Raw genomic sequence first — 18,637 nt, 5'->3', positions numbered from 1 at the left:
CAGATTTTATAATAAGCAAAGCAATATTCTCCTCTTCAGGGCTGTAGTCCCTGGATGGTCCTGGTAGGTCTGTGAGCCTATCAGCATGGTTTTGAAGAAGATTGTGTTTGTGTTCTCATGTGTTTTCTGGAAAGGGTCCCTTGTTCTCATAAAACTCTCAAAAGACTCTGTTACCCCCAAAACGTTAATCTTCTTTAGTCCCTAGGAATTGCCGGAGTTAACAGGGCATCAGTTTCGTCCTTGTCCAGCATTTGCCCTATAAGTCACCTCTCTAGTAACTTCATGTCGTGTTGGAGACCTTACAGTCTTAAAAACCATAACTAATGGGTTGTTAGTTCAAAGTGGAAAACAAAGATACGTTTAGTATGTGTTTCCTTCAAAGACCCAGTGAGTCCAGGTACACGGGGCAGGTGAGGGAGGTTAGTAAGTTTTGCGTAATGGTCTGACACATGGTCAATTCTTTGCAGATCCTTTTGGTTTCCACACTTGGTTATGCAAGGTTGTGTTTCAGTGTACATGCAGATATCTTTATCAATTCTTTGGCCCTTCGGAGGTGGTTTTTTTGTTTGTTTTTTTGAGAGAGAGTGAGGGAGGGCGGGGACAGTGGGCAAGGGGTAGAGAGAGGAGAAAGGGAGAGAATCTTGTGGAGCCCGATCTCATGACCCTGAGGTCATGACCTGAGCTGAAATCAAGAGTTTGATGCCTAGGGGCACCTGGGTGGCTCAGTCTGTTGAGCGTCTGCCTTCAGCTCAGGTCATGATCTCAGGGTCCTGGGATTAAGCCCCACGTGGGACTCCCTGCTCAGTAGGGATCCTGGCACTCCCTCTTCCCATTCCCACTGCTTATGGTCTCTCTTTCTCTCTGTACTCTCTCTCTCTCTCAGATAAATAAAATCTTAAAAAAAAAAAAAAAAGCATCTGCCTTCGGTTCAAGTCATGATCCTGGGATCCTGGAGCCTGGGATTGGTCTCCCTGCTCAGCGGGGAGTCTGCTGCTTCTTTTCCCTCTGCTGCTCTGCCCCCAACTCGTGCTCTTTCTTTCTCTTTCCATCTCAAATAAAAAATCTTTGGGGGAAAAAAAAGATGCCTAACTGACTGTGCCCCCCAGGTACCCAGGTCTTTCAGAGTTCTTAAGACTATATGTTTAGTCTTCCAGAATGCTTTATGCTTCTACTTTGTTACCTAGGCAAATGTAATTTGAGGTGGGGCATTTACTTAGAACAGTTTTAAGTCCTCCATAAATATCTTTTGGCCTATTTCTTTTTTAAAAAGGTCCCCCTGTGGGGCACCTGGTTGGCTCAGTCAGTTAAAAAGTCCCCCTTTTTAAAAGTTTATTATCCTGTAAAACACTAATTTTGTAGCATTTTTGCAGTTACAAGTGACCCCCAAACTTCATGCATTTATACCTTCCCTTGTTAATGTGCTGGTGCCCTGAACTGGCTCCTGGGTTGTGTCCTTAATCCATCCGCTGCGTGCTGCTGACTTCCGGTCTGTGGCTGCCGGTGCTTCCCTGCCTGCCATGGGGCACAGGTGGGGTGGGACATTACACTTCCATCATAGGGGCCACCCTACATCCCCCAACACCCATCCCTATCCTACCCTGGCAGGCGGGACCAGGTTTATACTGTCCCCTCCTCCCAGAGGACAGAGCTCTGGCCAGGCTAGGGCTATATCTTCTCATCTGGCTCTGCATCCCTTCCACCCCTTCTCCTTCTGTCTGGACTGAGGAGGGAGGCAGTGAGATAAGAGTTGCTAGGTGGGAACTTCATTCCGAAAACCACAAGGTGTCTTCCTGGGTACCTGTTGCAGGAAAGGGAAGGATCCTCCTTTTCTCCCTGTGCTGAGGGATTGGTGTAGAGCATGAGAAAGGATTTTTAGAGGTTGGAGGGGTGCCAAGATGGTGGGAGTGGGAGGTGCCTGGCTTCCAGGGTCACCTCGGGGTTACAGAGCTGACTGCTGGCACCAGGGTCCTGGAAAGCTTGCCACCTGTTCCTACTAGTTGTTGCCCTGAGAGTCACAGAGCTTTCTGGAACCTTAGTGAAGGAATGCCATTTTGATTTTGCTCTGTGGGATTTGGAGACCAGATTCTTCTGTCCCACTTCCACTTTGTTTAGATTTTGGATTTGGGTTTCAAACTTGTGTTCAGGAACACATAGCAGGGAATTGGTCACATGAAGGAAGTTTTGGGAGCGCCCTCTGGTGGGTGAATATCTTTAAGGTAATCATTTAGGACGGTCCAGTTTGTGCGTTGGTGGTGGCCTTGAGTTTGTTAATGTGAGTGCTTATGTGAAATAGCTCATCTATCAAAGGGTCATATTACTTCCATTATGAGCTTGAACGAGGGCTTTTATTTTTCCTCCCACAGTTCTGTCTCTAGCACCTGGAAGATTACCTGGCACATAGTGGGTCCTCAGGAAATGTTTGTTGAATAAATGAATGGAACAGTTACTTTTTTTTTTTTTTTTACTGAATTTTTTTTTTTTTTAATTTTATTCATTTCATTTGACAGAGATCACAAGCAGGCAGAGAGGCAGGCAGAGAGAGAGAGGAGGAAGCAGGCTCCCCGCCGAGCAGAGAGCCCGATGCGGGGCTCGATTCCAGGACCCTGGGATCATGACCTGAGCCGAAAGCAGAGGCTTTAACCCACTGAGCCACCCAGGCGCCCCCCTTTACTGAATTTTTTTAATAGTAAAGTCTGTCACATAGAAATCTGGATTAGAAGTGTTTAATGGGAGAAGACAGGAGCCTTTCCTATGGTTCTCCAGAAAAAATGTATATAGCTTGACTTTTGATAAAATACATACTTTTAGTTTAAAAATGTGATGGTACAGATTGATATGGTCACCGAGAGGCGGTTGTGATACGTAAGTGACCTTGCACTAAATCCACCATAGGTGGAAAGCCACATTTAGATTGGCGGGGTTGTGATATGAGTAGATGATGGGATCCTTTCTGAGAGGCCGGGTGGAGCTGTGAGTGTTCAGAAACCAGGCTGTCAGGGTGGGAGGTGGTGTGCGAGTGGCACCAGGAGCCCCATGGTCCATGTGCAGGGGCCTGAGTCAGCTGGGGCTCCCAGCTGACCTCTTCCTGTGGGGGGCAGAGAAGGCTGCTCTCCGAGGGGCCACTGGTTCTCACCTGGGGAGCACAGCACTGCTGTTTTGGGGGCTGTTTGGTTTTCCTAGCCATTTTTTGAGTATTTTATTTTGAAAAATTTCAGACCTGTAGAAAGTTGGAAGAATAGGACAGTGAATTTCTCCTTCAGTGAGATTTACTAGTGATTAACGTTTTACATTTGCTTTTTCTCTCTGTGAATGCACATATTATTTTCTGTCTCTTCTTACCCCTGCTGGGTCATTTGAGGCTAAGCGGTAGGTATGGGGAGTCCTAGTATTTCAGCATGTATCTTTTAAGGACAGGACATTAAATAAGCACAATCTAATGATCAAATACAGGAAATTGAGCGTCACTAATTCTCATGTACATCCTGTATTCACATTTTGCCATCTGTCCCTCTTCTGTCCTTTATGGCCCATAGTGTCTCGATCTCATCCTGCATCTGGGAGAGGCATCTCTGCGCCCTCCTTCGTCTATAATGGTTTGCAGCCTCTTTGGACATTTTCTAAAGGTGCTGCAATTTGTAGGATGGTCCTCAGTGTGGTCTGATCGTTTCCTCATGATTAGTTTCAGATAATGCAGTTTTCCCCTCAGGACACTGCAGAAGAGGTGTGGGTTCTTCTGAGCATCACATGAGGGCACCCCCCACCCCCACCCCCGCCCTGTGAGTGACGTTTGTTTCTTTGGCTTACCCAGAGCTTCACCAAAAGGAGACTTTCTTTCTCTTTGCAGTTAACGTATATGCTGCCAGGAGATGTTTGAAGGTTATGCCCTGAGAGATTTCCCCAGCAGTTCTCGTAGTCATTGATAATTCTTCCCAGTATTAGTCACTCCTGGTGCATTTTCTGCCTTTCTGAGCTGACATTCCACAGGAAATACCCCATCTCCGTACATTAATTTTTAATAGCAGTTAATTTTTATTAATTTTTATTAGCGTAGGTCCACAGCTTCTTTTTGTATTCAGAGTGTTACTTCATTATTGTCGTTCATGGAGGGCTGCGCCCCACTGACTTAGCCCGTGTGACTCTTGGTCAGGAGTTCAAGACCCATCTTATGTAGAGCTTACATTAGGGGGAAAAAAAAAAGGAAAGGAAAGAAAGAAAGAAAAGGAAAAGAACCATGGTTCTCTATTACTGTCATTCATTTTTATATTCAAATTGCCGTTCAGCTGGCTCCTGTGTCCTTTGCTGTTACCCCTGTGGGGATGTTTTTTGAGAGGGGGTAGTTTTTTTGAGGTATAATGTACATACAGTAAAACCCACCCTGTTCAGGTCTATGATTTGATGCGTTTTGATGAATGTGTTCAGTGGTGGAACCACCAGTGTCAAGACCTAGAAGCTCTTTCACCCCCTCAGGTTGCCCTGAGGCCCTTTGCAGCCAGTCCTTTCCTCCATCTGCAGCCTCGGGCAACCGCCGATGCAGTTTCCACCCCTGCAGTTTTTCTCTTTCCAGAACATTACATAAATGGAATTACAGAGTTTATTGCCTTTCGTCTGGCTTCTTTAACTTAATGTAATGCAGGGATGCAGGTGGTGAGTTGGCTGTGTTGGGCAGAGCAGTAGTTACTGTCTTTTACTTTAAGATTTTATTTATTTGAGAGAGAGAGAGAGAGTGAGTGAGTGAGAGAAAGCACAGGTGGGGAGGGGGGCAGAAGGAGAAGCAGACTCCCCACTGAGCAAAGAGTCGGACTGGGGGAACTGGGGCTCGATCCCAGGACCCTGAGGTCATGACCTGAGCTGAAACCACCAGCTGGAGCCTAACTGCCTGAGCTGCCCAGGCGCCCCAAGCGTCTTCGATGTGCGGCTTTACCATCTGTGCACCTGCTCTCCGGGAGCGTCTGTTCACATCTGTCAGTTTTTTTACCGAGTTGTTCTGTTACTGATTTTGAGGGTTAGTTATATATTCTGAATACAGTCCTTTCATCAGATCTGTATTTTCTAAATATTTGCTCCCAGTCTGTGGCTTATTTTTTCATTTTTAAATAGTATCTTCCAAAGAGCAGAGAGAGTTCAGTGAGGCTGAATTTGCCTAATTTTTCCGTTTCGTGGTTGTTGGATGTAACCTAAGACACCTTTGTCTCATGTAAGGTCAGTCTACTTTTCTTTTCTCCTAGAAGCTTTATGATTTCATTTTGAGTTACAGTTCTTATATATGCTGTGAGGTGGTTTTTTTCCCTCTTCTGTGTGTGTCCCTCATTATCCCTGCTCACTCGCTTCTCACCTCCCCTCTCCAGATGTTGATTGACCTTCTTACTTTCTGGTACAATGAAATGTTTTAGCCTTACCCTTACTTTGAACTTTCCGGGCTCAAGTTTTGGCACCAGTAGAAATGGAAATTCTAACAGAAGTAGCCTTAGCCAGACCTGCAGGAGCCCTGGTTGCCCCTCCCTGAGAGCAGCATGCGGAGACCACGATGGGGCACCAGGCATGCTTGTTGCTGCTGGAGGGTCACTGCTTCTAGGCCTTGTAGGCAGGTAGCATTGGAAAATACCTGTATTTTCAGAATTAGCAGTTTATACCTCTAATTTCAATCTAGCATCACAAGACTCTTCGTCTCTGTTCCTAATTCCATGCTTAGACCTCCTACTGTCCTGTCTGTTGAGCTATGCTTCCGATGCAGGAAAATAGGCTTGTCTTCAGGGCACAGCCCATTTAAGCCCATAGTTCACCACCCAGGTCCAGATCTAGAGCATTCCCATAACGTCCAGCAGTCCCTGGGCCTCTTCCAAGTTAACAGCCACTCAGAAGAAGCTGTTTTCTAAAACCACTATAGCTTTGTTTTCTTTGTTCTTAGAGCTCACATAAATAGAATGATATAATATGGATTGTTTGGTGTCAAGTCTCTAATCCTCAGCAGAGTGTGTGTGAGTCTCCTCCATGTGTGTCAGTAGCTGATTGGTGTGTGGTGTTTCACCGTATGAATGTAAAGCTGAGCTTTATCCATTGTCCTGTTGATGGACATGCGAGTTGTTTCCACTTTGGAAACTTTTATGAATAAAGCCACTAAGGCTTCTTGTGTATACATGCATCCAGAATTGCCAAGTCAAGGGCAAGTGTCTAATAAAAATTGTCAAGCTGGGGGTGCCCGGGTGGCTTAGTTGGTTAAGCAGCTGCTTTTAGCTTGGGTCATGATCTCAGGGTCCTGGGACGGGATTGAGCCCCACGTCGGTCTCCCTGCTCAGAGGGAATCCTGCTGCTCCTTCTGCCCCTCCCCACTTCTCATGCATGTGCCCGCTCTCTCTTTCTCTCTCTCTCTCAAATAAATAAATAAAATCTTTTTTCTTTTTTTAAAGATTTTATTTATTTATTTGACAGAGATCACAAGTAGGCAGAGAGCCCGATGCGGGGCTCAATCCCAGGACCCTGGGACCTGAGCCAAAGGCAGAGAGGCTTTAACCCACTGAGCCACCAGGCGCCCCAATAAAATCTTTTTTAAAAAAAATTGTCAAGCTGTTTCCCAAAGTGATTGTATTAGTTTATACTCTGGCCAGTTGTTCCACATCCTTTGCAACACTTGATACTGTCTGTTTTAATTTTAGCCATTTTGGGGTATTGTATATATTGCAGTATTTTGTTGTGGTTTCAATCTGCATTTCCTTGATGACAAATGATGATCTTTTTTCATATGCTTGTTGGCCATTTAGAGATCCAGTTTGGTAAACTACCTGTTCAAGTCTTTAATTGGGTAGTTGACTTACAGTGGTTTTTTCAGTATTCTGGATAAAAACCCTCAGATACATATATTGCGAATATTCTCCTCTGTTCTGTGGACTCCCTGTATTTTTTAATTGTTGTCTTCTGAGGAGAGCAATTTTTAATTACATGGAGCTCCAATTTTGTTTTCTTTATGGCTGGTACCTTGTGTGTTCAAGAGCTCTTTGCCACGTGCGTGCTCTGGGCCTGTTCCTCCTATGTTTTCTTCCTTTTTTTTAATGATTTCAAATTAGTAGCTCTTCAGAACTTTTTTTTTTTCCCCTAAGATTTTATTTATTTATTTGAGAGAGAGAGAGAGAGTGCATGAGAGGGGGTTGGGTCAAAGGGAGAAGCAGACTCCCCACTGAGGAGGGAGCCCGATACAGGACTCGAGGCAGGACTCCACATCTGATCCCGGGACTCCAGGATCACGACCTGAGCCGAAGGCAGCCCCCCAGCCGGCCGAGCCAGCCGGGCGCCCCGCTCTTGTGTTTCTTCTGAGAGCACTAGAGTTTGGCTTTCACATCTAGTTCTGTATTCTGGCTCCAGTTACCTGCTGTTTGTGGTGGAGTTTGAGGCTGTGGTTAAGCTTTTCTTCCACATGGGTAGCTAGTTACTTTATTTTTTTTTTTTTTAAGACTTTGGGTTAAAAAAAAGAAAAGTCTTTTGATGCGCTTTGATGTGTTTGCCAGAAATCACAAGACCAAATGTGTGCGGGTCTGTTTCTACATTCCGTTCTGATATATCGCTCTCTTTGTTCACCTTTAAGCAGTGCCGTGAGGGCATCGTTGCTATGATTTTATAGGAAGTCTTGAAATCTGGTAGTGTGAGTCCTCGTAGTTGTTCAGGAGTGTCCTAGCTAACCTAAGTTGGGTTCAGTTTTTATTTTCCTTCTGTGTGATCTAGTAAGAACTTTACTTAGGTTTCTGTTCATATTCAATTTTAGTATTTTTTCCCATTTTTGTTATTTTTATATTTTTAATATGTAAAACCCTAAATGCTTCTAAAAGTCAAAACTCTACAAAAAGATACATTCAAAAGCATTATCCTGTCCCTGCTCTACCCCTCCCTCCCACATGCTGTAGGGAACTAATTCTCTCGGTTTCTGCTTCATCCATCCTGTGTTTCATTTTGCAAAAATAAGCATATAAACACACGTGTGTGTCTGTTTGTATGTGTGGGTATATTTAAATTTTTTTTAACACAGAAGTTAGGGTACTGTATAAACTCTTTTGCAGCTTGCTTTTTTTTTTTTTTTAACTTAGTATGTATTGGAAATCACTGTCAGTGCTTAGAAATTCTCATTCTTCTTTATAGCTGCATAGCATAGCATAGTATTTAATAAGCTTAGGCTTGGCTGGAGGCTCAGAGCAAATATTAAACTTGAACTCTCTGTGTTGCAATTGGTTCTGGACTTTGCTGGGGCAGCTTTCTTGCTGCCGTTTGCAGTGGATACCCCGAAATCAGGACACTCTGTGACCCTGGGGAGACAGGAACCGTTCTGGGAGGGAGGGAGAGAGCAGAACTTGTTTCCCTCTTTTTTTTTTTTTTTTTAAAGATTTTATTTATTTATTTGACAGAGTTCACAAGTAGGCAAAGAGAGAGAGGGGGAAGCAGGCTCCCTGCTGAGCAGAGAGCCCGATGTGGGGCTCGATCCCAGGACCCTGGGATCATGACCTGAGCTGAAGGCAGAGGCTTTAACCCACTGAGCCACCCAGGCGCCCCAATTTCCCTCTTTACTCCATGCGAACTGTGTGAGGGACCGACAAGACCTGAGAACATTAACGAGTCTGAAAAAGAAGGAAGAAGGGAAGAGAAGCATTCGGGATTATCACTGTTTCCTTTTGCTGACCTGTATGCTGCCTGCACTGGTCAGGTCTTGTGCGTAACTCCCCCTTCCTTGTGGTCCTGGGAGGTAGGGCACTGAGCAGTGTGTCCTACCCCTGGCAGAGAGTGTCTGTCACGCTTTCACTCAGTCTTTCCCTCTGAAACAGGTTGCCCGGGAGAGTGGCCCCCCCCATATGAAGAGCTTTGTGACCAAGGTGTCAGTTGGGGAGTTTGTGGGGGAAGGTGAAGGGAAGAGCAAGAAGATTTCAAAGAAAAACGCTGCTATCGCCGTCCTCGAGGAGCTAAAGAAGCTGCCACCGCTGCCCACGGTCGAGCGAGTGAAGCCCAGAATCAAAAAGAAAACAAAATCCATAGTCAGGGTAAGAACGCCTCGATCGAAGAGGGTCTTTCCATTGCCTGTAGACGACTGGTCGGGGAGGGGGTGGGGGGAGACATGTTAAAAGGCTCACTAGGTTGCTGATCTTAGTGACTGGATGGCCGCTGACGTGCCACCCGCCGGCCTGGTGCGGGGACCACCTCGGGTAGTTCCTCCCCAGAGCCCCCGGTTAGGCAAAGATGCGGACGCCGAGCGGGATCGGCGGAGGCGCCTGCAGCTGTGCCATGTCCGTGTGAGGCGGTGGTCGCGGGAGCCGCGTGCACCTGCAGTGCCTTCTGCAGAGGCTGGCGAAAGTGTCTCCCTCCATCTCCTTCAGCGCCGCATTGCTGTGAGTGTGAAGTACATTTGCAGGCGGAAAGGCGTCTGGGGGCAGGTGTAGGAGTGAGACACTTCACCAAATACCTCCTTATTTGGGATTTTTTAAGCCATGTCAGTGGACCTGTCCAAACCCCCTGCTCCCCCAGCCAGAGAAGGTTCAGGAGTCCATTTGGGCATGTTGAGGAATATTAGGGTCTGTTCTGTTACGATTGTCAGCATACAGTTTTCATCCTTGAACAGCTTGGCGGTTAGGGTTGCTGATCCCCACCCCCACCCCACAGTGGAAAGCCTGGATTTAACTTTTGACGCCGGAGACACTTAACCACTGACACCCTACTGTTGACCAGAACCTTTACCAATAAGGGAAACAATTAACGTTTTATGTATTATATATTGTATTATATGCATGTATGTATTAAATGCTGTATTTGCACATAAAGTAATCTGGACGAAAGCAAACATTAAGGAGGTCATAAGGAAGAGAAAATGCACTTACTGTACTGTACTGTAGTTACCGGGAAAATTCCACTTCTAGGTGGACCTGCCCGGTTCAGACCTCTGTTGTGCGGGGGCCAGCTGTAGTTTCATGCTGTCGAGACCCTGTGCCCAGGGGTGGGCACACTGTATACCCCTGCAGCTCCCGTTTTCTCTAAGTAGATCCCAGAAACCTCCCCACACGAGTCGGGGGCTGAGGGTTCCTTGGTGCTAAAGGTGGCCACTGGGAAGGAACTGTGGGGTTCTTAGGTTCTTTCCACATGGTATCAGCTTGAGGTTTTGTGGGGTTTGTGTGTGTGTGTTTTTTTAAATAGTTTCTGGATCTTGAGTCCTTGTTAAGAAAGCTGGGGACCATCTTATATAACACAGCTTTGGGGTGAATTTTAGGAATAATGTTCTGGTTTTTTTCTCTCCTCATTGTCAAGTTGAAATTTACTGTTAAAAAGCAGACCTTTCCGGGGCGCTCGCCTGCCCGTAGTGGGATATTGATGTTGGTTTGCCAGGAGAACTTTTTAAAAAGTCCCCACAGAGCAATCCTAGAAAATCATTAAGCATCTTTTAATTTTAAGAAGGTTTAAAAAAAGGTCTGATGAATTCTGGGCACTTAAAGGACCAACATAAAGGGAATGTTGTGTCGTGTCCTGATGTCTGCACTGGCAAGGTCCTCTCTGCGGCTAACACGGCACATGGTTTTTGCATTCACTGTTCTCAGCTACAGGGCAGCACGGACAGCGGCCCGGGGATGAACCCCATCAGCAGACTGGCCCAGATCCAGCAGGCGAAAAAGGAGAAGGAACCAGAGTACATGCTCCTCACGGAGCGAGGCCTCCCACGCCGCAGAGAGTTTGTGATGCAGGTGGGTTGGGGTGGGTCGTGGGTGGCCTTTCTGTGACCGTGTCCCCACCGCGGCTGGACGAGGACCATGGGCTGCATGCTTTCCTGAGGAGGCCAGGTGCGGTGCCCCGGCCCATCGGGCCCCGCTCCCCGACATCGGACGTTCGGAATATTGAGACCACGTTGCTTGTAGTAATTTGACGCCTTACGACACGTCCTTGCGTGCGCACCACGCGTGCGGTTGAGTCGGCAGGTGGGCGCTCGGACTGCGCCCCGGGTCACAAGTGCTGGGGCGTGGGATTGCGGGCAAATGTTTTCTTCATCACATCTCCTTGAAGGTTTGTATTGTTCTTTTCAGAAGGTAAGTTTTGTAAGTTCTGTCAGAGGCTCTGTTCCTGTTCCTCCTAATCCGTGTGTAGAGTCCGGAGTCTGGGGTTGGTCCTCCTTCCACTGGGATTGCGCATCGGATTAGCGCAGAGTGTTTTCCTTGTGTTTATGAGACAGTCACTCCATGGGCTGTCTACTTTGTGATTTGAATTTAACGGTGTTTTCGGTCATCAAGCCAGTACTTAACTCTGGTGTAGCAATTCACGACTTGGGAAGTACCGCCACTTAGCCGGGTGTGTTCTGCCTCCCGTCAGAAGGCGAGAAAAGTCATGGTCCTTCCAGGCTACAAAGGAAGATGGCAGCGTGCTGAGAGGGCCAGTAATTTGGCCAAAATCAAATGCTGGTAGATGGCAAGGCCAGGATTCAAGCCCAGAGCCCTCGTCACTGGTGAGGGAAGGGTCCCTGGACCCAGTTGTGGGACATGGGGCTTTTTTGGTCTGCTCTGTGATCAAGACCTTGGGAAGGGATTGTGAGCAGTGGTATGTGCTGGGATGTGTGTAACACTCGGCTCTCGGGGGCGGGGGCTGGTGGGAAGTGGGGGGTTGTGTTTATAGATTGTACACACATAAAATGCATAATGTTCTTTACCGTCCATTTTCTCCGTCTGTCCCGTCAGTGCAGCGGTCACCAACTGTGTCAGGAAACGAGAGTGCGCACAGATGCGTGCTGCCGTCTGCTGCAGGCGGCGAGGCCGTGCGTGCCTTGGGCAGCGGAGCCGAGTTCTAGCAGGAGAATTGGCGTGGGTTTTTGTTTACATAAACAAGATGAAAGTGAAACAGAGAACACGTTGGAACTTCAGTTGTGAACAATGAGTGACTTGGTTGAATCAGATCATTTTCATTTTTTTTTTAAAGATTTTATTTATTTATTTGACAGAGAGAAATCACAAGTAGGCAGAGAGGCAGGCAGAGAGAGGGGAGGAAGCAGGCTCCCTGCTGAGCAGAGAGCCCGATGTGGGGCTTGAACCCAGGACCTGGGATCATGACCTGAGCCGAAGGCAGCGGCTTAACCCACTGAGCCACCCAGGCGCCCCATGAATCAGATCATTTTCAAAGCTTGGATGAATGTTCCCATTTTTTCGTGCAGTTACAGGGCCCTGGGTGCAGACTGGACACACTTGTAAGCTTCGTTTGCATCTCTGCCTCCACCGTTAACCTTTTCTCCGTGGCATAAGTCTAGAGGTGGCGACAGCCACCGAAGGCAGCGTGCTGCTTTGTGTCTGCAGGTTTCCGGGGGGATAAATGCTCCCCCTGCGGCAAAGCAGGCGGCCCCTGGCCGGGCTGCACACTCGTGCACGGGGGGGCACAGACCCTCAGGAGCACAGATGAGTGTCAGAGCAAGGCGCCTTAGGAAGCGGGGAGGTTTTGGAACTCCCTGCTGTAGTCTGTTAAAGTCATTCTGAGCCGCTGTCATTTTTTTTTTTTTTTTTTTTTTAGGATTTTATTCATTTATTTGACAGAGATCACAAATAGGCAGAGAGGCAGGCAGAGAGCGGGGGAAGCAGGCTCCCCGCTGAGCAGAGAGCCCAATGCGGGGCTTGATCCCAGGACCCTGAGATCATGATCTGAGCTGAAGGCAGAGGCTTAACCCACTGAGCCACCCAGGTGCCCCTGTCATCTCCTCTTTACCAGCAGCCGTGGCGGACAGCAGCTCGAAGGTGCTGGGCATTTGTGGCGGCTGCCACGGGTGCCCCGGGAAGCTTCTGGCTGTGGTCGGGTTCTTTTGCCTGCACGCCGCTGCCCAACCCGTCTTTACTGAGAAGGCCTTCCTCCTCCTGCAGGTCAAGGTGGGAAACCATACGGCAGAAGGTACAGGCACCAATAAGAAGGTGGCCAAACGCAACGCAGCCGAGAACATGCTGGAGATCCTTGGTTTCAAAGTCCCTCAGGCTCAGCCCACCAAACCGGCCCTCAAATCAGAGGAGAAGGTGACTGCTCCGGGCTCTGTGTCCTTGCTCTCTAATGGCAAGATGACCTCCTCGCCTCATCCTAGGGGACTCTGGCCACCTCCAGGGCCATGCTTCAGGGCAAGGCTTCATCCTCCTGGCAGGAAAACAGCCCCGCCCAGCGGCGTCCTTTCCGTTTGGAGCATTAGCATGTGGTTCGAAGGGGAGTTGCATGTCCATGGCCCCGAGCGTGGCTCTGGGTTAAGTCGTTCTTGCTTCCCTATCTTTGTGGTCGGGGACGCTGTGCCGGAGGGCAGCTCGCTCCTTTCCACTTGGAGGAGGGTGGGCGCCGGGGCTGCTGCCCTCGTGCTCTCCCGGTGAGGCCCGCGAGAGACGCGCCGGCCTCCGGCTTCTGCTAGCTGGGAAGCAGGCTGTGGGTTTTCTGGGACACCGACACAGTGTGGTTTATGGAACGAAATTCGTAGTTTAGATTCGGGATTCTTCCTTTATGAATTGAGCACTAGCGAAGAGTCTGTCGACTTTGGTAAGCGGCGCCCTCAAGCAAGTCCTTGCCCGAGCTGGTTGGCGCTGAGAGGTCCTGGCGGGCCGTGGCCTCTGCCGTGGCTGTGGACATTCCTTGAGAATCGGCACAGAGCCTGGACTTGGTGTTTGGGTTTTTCATTCCAGAATCTGGTAGAGGATTGGTAACATCCTTACCTTCTCAGAAAGGAGACCCATGTTGACAAAAAATTTCTTTCATCACACTCCCCCTGCCCTGTTTGTTAACTTTGGGAATGTCACCTTTTCTTTGAATTGGCTATTAGTTCCAGAAGAGTCTTTGTTTAGCTTCCTTCTAAAAGCTTCCTTCCCCACCTTGGGCTCCACCAGTCCAGCATCTCTGGTTCCCTCTGGTTAAACATTCCCCTGTCCTCCTGTGAGTGCCGAGCAGAGTCCGGCCCCCAGTTCAGGGGGAGCGGTAGCCTCCTCTGGTGGAGGACAGGCCGTGGGGGCAGGAGTGGCTGGGGGGTGTGTGGGGAGGGTCCGGTGTCGGGGGGTGGGGGCGGGCTTCTCTGCTGATGACCTCTTCATATTTCAAATGGTTATAAACCCAAAATTAATGCTGGTTGGAGTGTGTATAGTTTCAGGGAGTAGGAACTAATTTTGCAACAGTTTGATTTACACTCATGGCCTTTTTTTATGTTTTATTTTTTTTTTTAAGACACCAATAAAAAAACCAGGGGATGGAAGAAAAGTAACCTTTTTTGAACCTGGCTCTGGGGATGAAAATGGGACTAGTAAGTGTGATGTTAATACTGTCTTGATCTGAATGTGATTCTGGGCTTGGCGTGGTTCCTGGAATGACAAGCGGTGTTGAGCTCTGCGTCCTCCCCGGGCCGTCGGGAGCTCCGAGGGAGGGCTGGCGGGTTGGAAGAGGTCTTTCCCGGCAGCGCATGTGGCCTTGCGTTGATCTGTCTGCGTGTCCCTCCCTAGGCAATAAAGAGGATGAGTTTAGGATGCCTTATCTTAGTCATCAGCAGCTGCCCGCTGGGATTCTTCCCATGGTGCCCGAGGTTGCCCAGGCCGTAGGAGTCAGTCAAGGACACCACACCAAAGATTTCACCAGGGCAGCTCCGAATCCTGCCAAGGCCACGGTAACTGCCATGATAGCCCGTGAATTGTTGTATGGGGGCACCTCGCCCACAGCCGAGACCATTTTAAAGAATAACATCTCTTCAGGCCACGTACCCCATGGACCTCTTACAAGACCCTCTGAGCAGCTGGACTATCTCTCCAGAGTCCAGGGATTCCAGGTAACTATTAGGCTGGAGCTATGTGGTCTAGACCTCAGTGCAGTCATCTTTTTTGGGTTTCTCTCAGCAAATGAGCCTTGGACCTCCTTTATTAAATCCAGGTCTCTGTGTGGAGGAAGGGCGGAGGCCACGTGGTACCTGGTGGTCCTGAGGTGGGTGGAGGGAGTTCAGGGAAGTGTAGGATACCCCGTATGGTAACAGAATCGCCTTGTCCTTTAATAATAAACTTTTTTTAAAAATGCAAGCTCACCGTCGTAACAAAGCTTCTCATTTTAGGCATAGTTACAGCGGGAATGGGTTCAGTGTGCTGGCCCTTCCTGCCAGCAGAAGACGACGTGGCGTCTTTCAGACCACGTGTTTTGTGTCCCCTGCCCCCCGGACCAGGATTCTGGGGGACATCTAGGTTCCTGGCAGGTGTAGGGAGCTGGGGCAGCGCCTCGTGCCTCTAGCAGCAGGCCCCTGGGACAGCCTCGCTGACTGAGCGGGAGGCGCCGGGGCCGCGTCTGGTCGAGAGAGGGAGGCGGCGTCCTCTCCGCTCGCTGGGCCCCTGCCCGTTCGCCGCTGCCCTGCCCGGCCTCACAGTGTTCTTTTCCCCTCAGGTCGAATACAAAGACTTCCCCAAAAACAACAAGAACGAATTTGTGTCTCTTATCAATTGCTCCTCCCAGCCACCTCTGATTAGCCACGGTATTGGAAAGGACGTGGAGTCCTGCCATGACATGGTACGTTCCCCGGTGCTCCTGGCGCCGTTGCTGCCCGTTGCCGGCCGTGGGAAGATGAGAGAAGGGCTCTCCCGTCGACCTCGGCGGTTTTACAGATTTCAGGTTTTTGAAGATTTCGTCCTTAGTTTATTGGATTGCTTTTTCATTGTTTATCAGAATTTCTTGGCTTCAGACACTCCCTCCCGTTCTGTGCTTTTCCCCTCCCTTTGCTGACCTGGGGGGTGGACTTGGGACTGGAAACCTGGGCCTCCTCCATGCGCTGTGTCCATTCATCTCCCAGAACACAGACCACAGGCCCAAGTTCAGGCAGCTGTAAAAAGCCCCTTATTTCGGCTGCTGTTCAGGTAAAACACCACTAACGAGAAGCACAAAACTGAGAAAAGGAATTGATTAAATTAATCTAGGTGAATTCTGGTATGTCCTCCTGATGGAATATAATGCATCTGTGAAACTGACGTCTTTAGGGAGGATGTGTTCTAACAAGGGAACACAACAGGCATTTGTTTCATAGCAGGATACAGAATGTGTGGTCTAGTTACTATAAAGTTAAAAATACTAGAAGAAAATACAAAATTAGAGGTTGTGATTCAGTGAAGTAAACATGGATAATTTATTTTGTAGTTTGTATTTCACATTGAAAGTTCAGGTATTTAGGGAAAGTGTGGTTTAGTGGGACTCGCTGTTTTGTCCCCCACCTCCCTATTCAAACAGTGCCCTGTGCTGTGGCCCGGGGTGGTGGTCGTGCTCTGACTCTTCCTTTTGTCCCTGCTAGGCTGCACTGAACATCTTAAAGTTGCTGTCAGAGCTGGACCAACCGAGTACAGAGATGCCAAGAACAGGAAATGGACCAATGTCTGTGTGAGTGAGCTGACGGACTCGGAAAGGCAGTTCTCTTCCTCATCTGCATTAATTCAGACCTCAGTAGTGAGAGTTGTGCTCAACTCAGTAGTGGGAGCCTCCCCTCTATCACCTTCTGTCCCTTTCCCTGAAAGGTTTCCAAGTTGTGGCCAGAGCCCTACTTTTTTAAAAAACAATTAGAATAGGTGATACATACACAGGGTCCAAACCCCACAGTGATTTTCAGAGATGCCGGGTGCTCAGTCTTGCCCCCCCCCAGCCCCCACCCATCTGACTTTTCCCTGCCCCCACCCAGAGATCACGTGTTTATTAGTTTCTTATGTATTTTTCCTTGTGTTTCTTTATGCAAGTACAACCCCGTATTTCTTGTATTTGCCTTTTCTCCCAGAGACCACATACGACGCACACACGCTCCTCGTTGCTTCTTCCGCTTGGCCATGTAGCCTGAGCAAACCGGCGCACGGGATCCTAGAAACTGGGGCCTGTGCTGTTGGGCTTCAGTGTCTGCTGAGTTCTTCTCATTGTTAACATGGGTTAAGTTTTCTTACATTCCAAAACTGGCATCATTTTCATTTTCTTCTTCCTTGAAGGTGTGGGAGGTGCTGAACCTTTTCTGGCCACGAACCGTTGTAAAACCCCAACATACATACTGAAAATACTGAAACTGCTCTGAGAATTTGGAATTTCTGATACCTCCAGTGGGCTGAGAGACGCGCTGAGTAAAGAACCGAGGCGGCAGTGTGACAAAAGGCGGGAACACAGAGGCGGCCGCGGCTGTGCGCGCGGGTGCTGTTTTGTCCCCACACACAGGCAGCTGCTGGGGGGCACGGCAGGGTCTGCCGAGTGGCCTCGGGCCCCTCAGTGCTCGGCTGTGGCCGCTGCTGTTTGGGCCACGTGAAGGAAACCAGAAAGAGAGCACGATGCTTTCTCGGAGTGGCTCACTCAGACCCTTGGGACACACCCTGGACACCCACGCCAGGGAGCGGGGCCGTCGACCAGCCCCAGAGCCAAAAGCACCAGAGAAAATCAGATGCTTCCTACTCAGCGCCAACTAACCATTCTAGCGTGCTCTGGCCCCACCTCCCGTGGCACCCACCCCACCACCACTGCTTTCTCTCCCAAAAGAGATACATATTCTTAGTTTTATTATTTTCTTTTGATTGAAATGACACTATATAAATTTTCATCTGAGAGTTTCTCAATTGTATCTAGTTACATAGCACAGTTTAGAAACTTGTCTTGAGACTGACTCTATCCGTAATCTAATCAGCAAAGATCATATCCATGTGTATGTGGTTATACGTTTTGACTTTATTGGACTAACCCAGGACCATTTCAGTGATGCAAATTGTGTGCCGTCTGGTTTAGCTGAGACAGTCCTGGTTTCTCGGTCCTTGATGAAGTCTCCCACGGTTGTATAAATTGGACAGATTAGGAATTTTAAACTTTAATGATCATTTGGTTCCTTTTCTATTTTATTTTTGTTAATGCAACAGGACTTAAACAAATGAACTTTGATCTTTGTTTTAAAGATTATTAAAAAAAATTGTGTGTATATACATATGGCTCTTGAGGACACGTAGCTTTCACACACTACAGGATATGGTCTCCGTGTAGGACGTGTACACACGCAGATGGATTTCCTTGAGTGCTTTGTACTGTTGATCACATCTCCATGTAGGGCTGAAAAGAATGGAAGAATGACCCTTGTTTATCTCTGAAACTGTGTTGCTTTTGACGTTGTGTTACTGTGCACAGACGCGTGTGCAGTTAAGGTCCTGCGTGCGGTCTGGATGAAAAGCACCGTAGCCTTGCGAGTTAAGTACTGCTTCGATTCATTGTTTGCGCTGGGATTTTTCTCCCCATGGAATGTAAGTAAAACTTAGTGTTTGTCACCAATAAATGGTAATACTAAATTTTTTTTTGTTAATTTATTCTCAAATGCCACTACTGCTAGGTTGGTCCCCTCCCAACCTGCCTCCTACCCTTTTTTAAGAAGGAAAGAAAAAAAAAAAAAAAAAACACTTTGTAATGCTTGTGACTTCTGTTTGGGCAAAATTCTGAAGATCTGAAATAACTTTATATCAAACCATTGATCAATAAACAGCTACTAATGAATTGTTGGTCCTTTCGAGCAGTAACTAAAGTGGTGAGGGAAGAGGTGAGTGAGGGTGCGGGAGTGGCGCGTGGGCGCCCGGGCGAGGGGAGGTGCCTCTTCTCTGGACTGGACACTGTCACTCAAAGTGTCACTCAAAGACATGAGCCCGAGAGGACAGACTTTGACACTTCGAGTCTCCTC

General features: G+C 48.3%; 1 protein-coding gene across 13 annotated transcripts in view; it reads left to right on the top strand.

Moving 5' to 3' along the window:
- STAU1 (staufen double-stranded RNA binding protein 1) overlaps window positions 1-18,456 on the top strand; it is a 57,319-nt gene extending 38,863 nt beyond the window's left edge. For 9 of the 13 annotated variants that reach the window (XM_047746024.1, XM_047746026.1, XM_047746030.1 and 6 more), the window contains 8 exons: window positions 8,781-9,011; window positions 10,554-10,697; window positions 12,843-12,989; window positions 14,167-14,242; window positions 14,439-14,758; window positions 15,358-15,480; window positions 16,253-16,338; window positions 16,929-18,456. In XM_047746024.1, coding sequence (XP_047601980.1) covers window positions 8,781-9,011; window positions 10,554-10,697; window positions 12,843-12,989; window positions 14,167-14,242; window positions 14,439-14,758; window positions 15,358-15,480; window positions 16,253-16,338; window positions 16,929-16,944 — 1,143 coding nt within the window. In that variant the 3' untranslated portion in view covers window positions 16,945-18,456. Of the gene's footprint in view, window positions 1-8,780; window positions 9,012-10,553; window positions 10,698-12,842; window positions 12,990-14,166; window positions 14,243-14,438; window positions 14,759-15,357; window positions 15,481-16,252; window positions 16,345-16,928 lie in introns of those variants that run through there. The other 4 variants (XM_047746025.1, XM_047746031.1, XM_047746037.1 and 1 more) reach the window with 2 other exon arrangements.
- The last annotated feature ends 181 nt before the right edge of the window (window positions 18,457-18,637 follow it).

The sequence above is a fragment of the Lutra lutra genome, chromosome 9 (genome assembly GCF_902655055.1).
Source record: "Lutra lutra chromosome 9, mLutLut1.2, whole genome shotgun sequence".
In the NCBI taxonomy this organism is placed as follows: domain Eukaryota; kingdom Metazoa; phylum Chordata; class Mammalia; order Carnivora; family Mustelidae; genus Lutra; species Lutra lutra.
The sequence above is the reverse complement of the archived record's forward strand: the minus strand, read 5'-3'. Positions and strand labels throughout refer to the sequence as shown.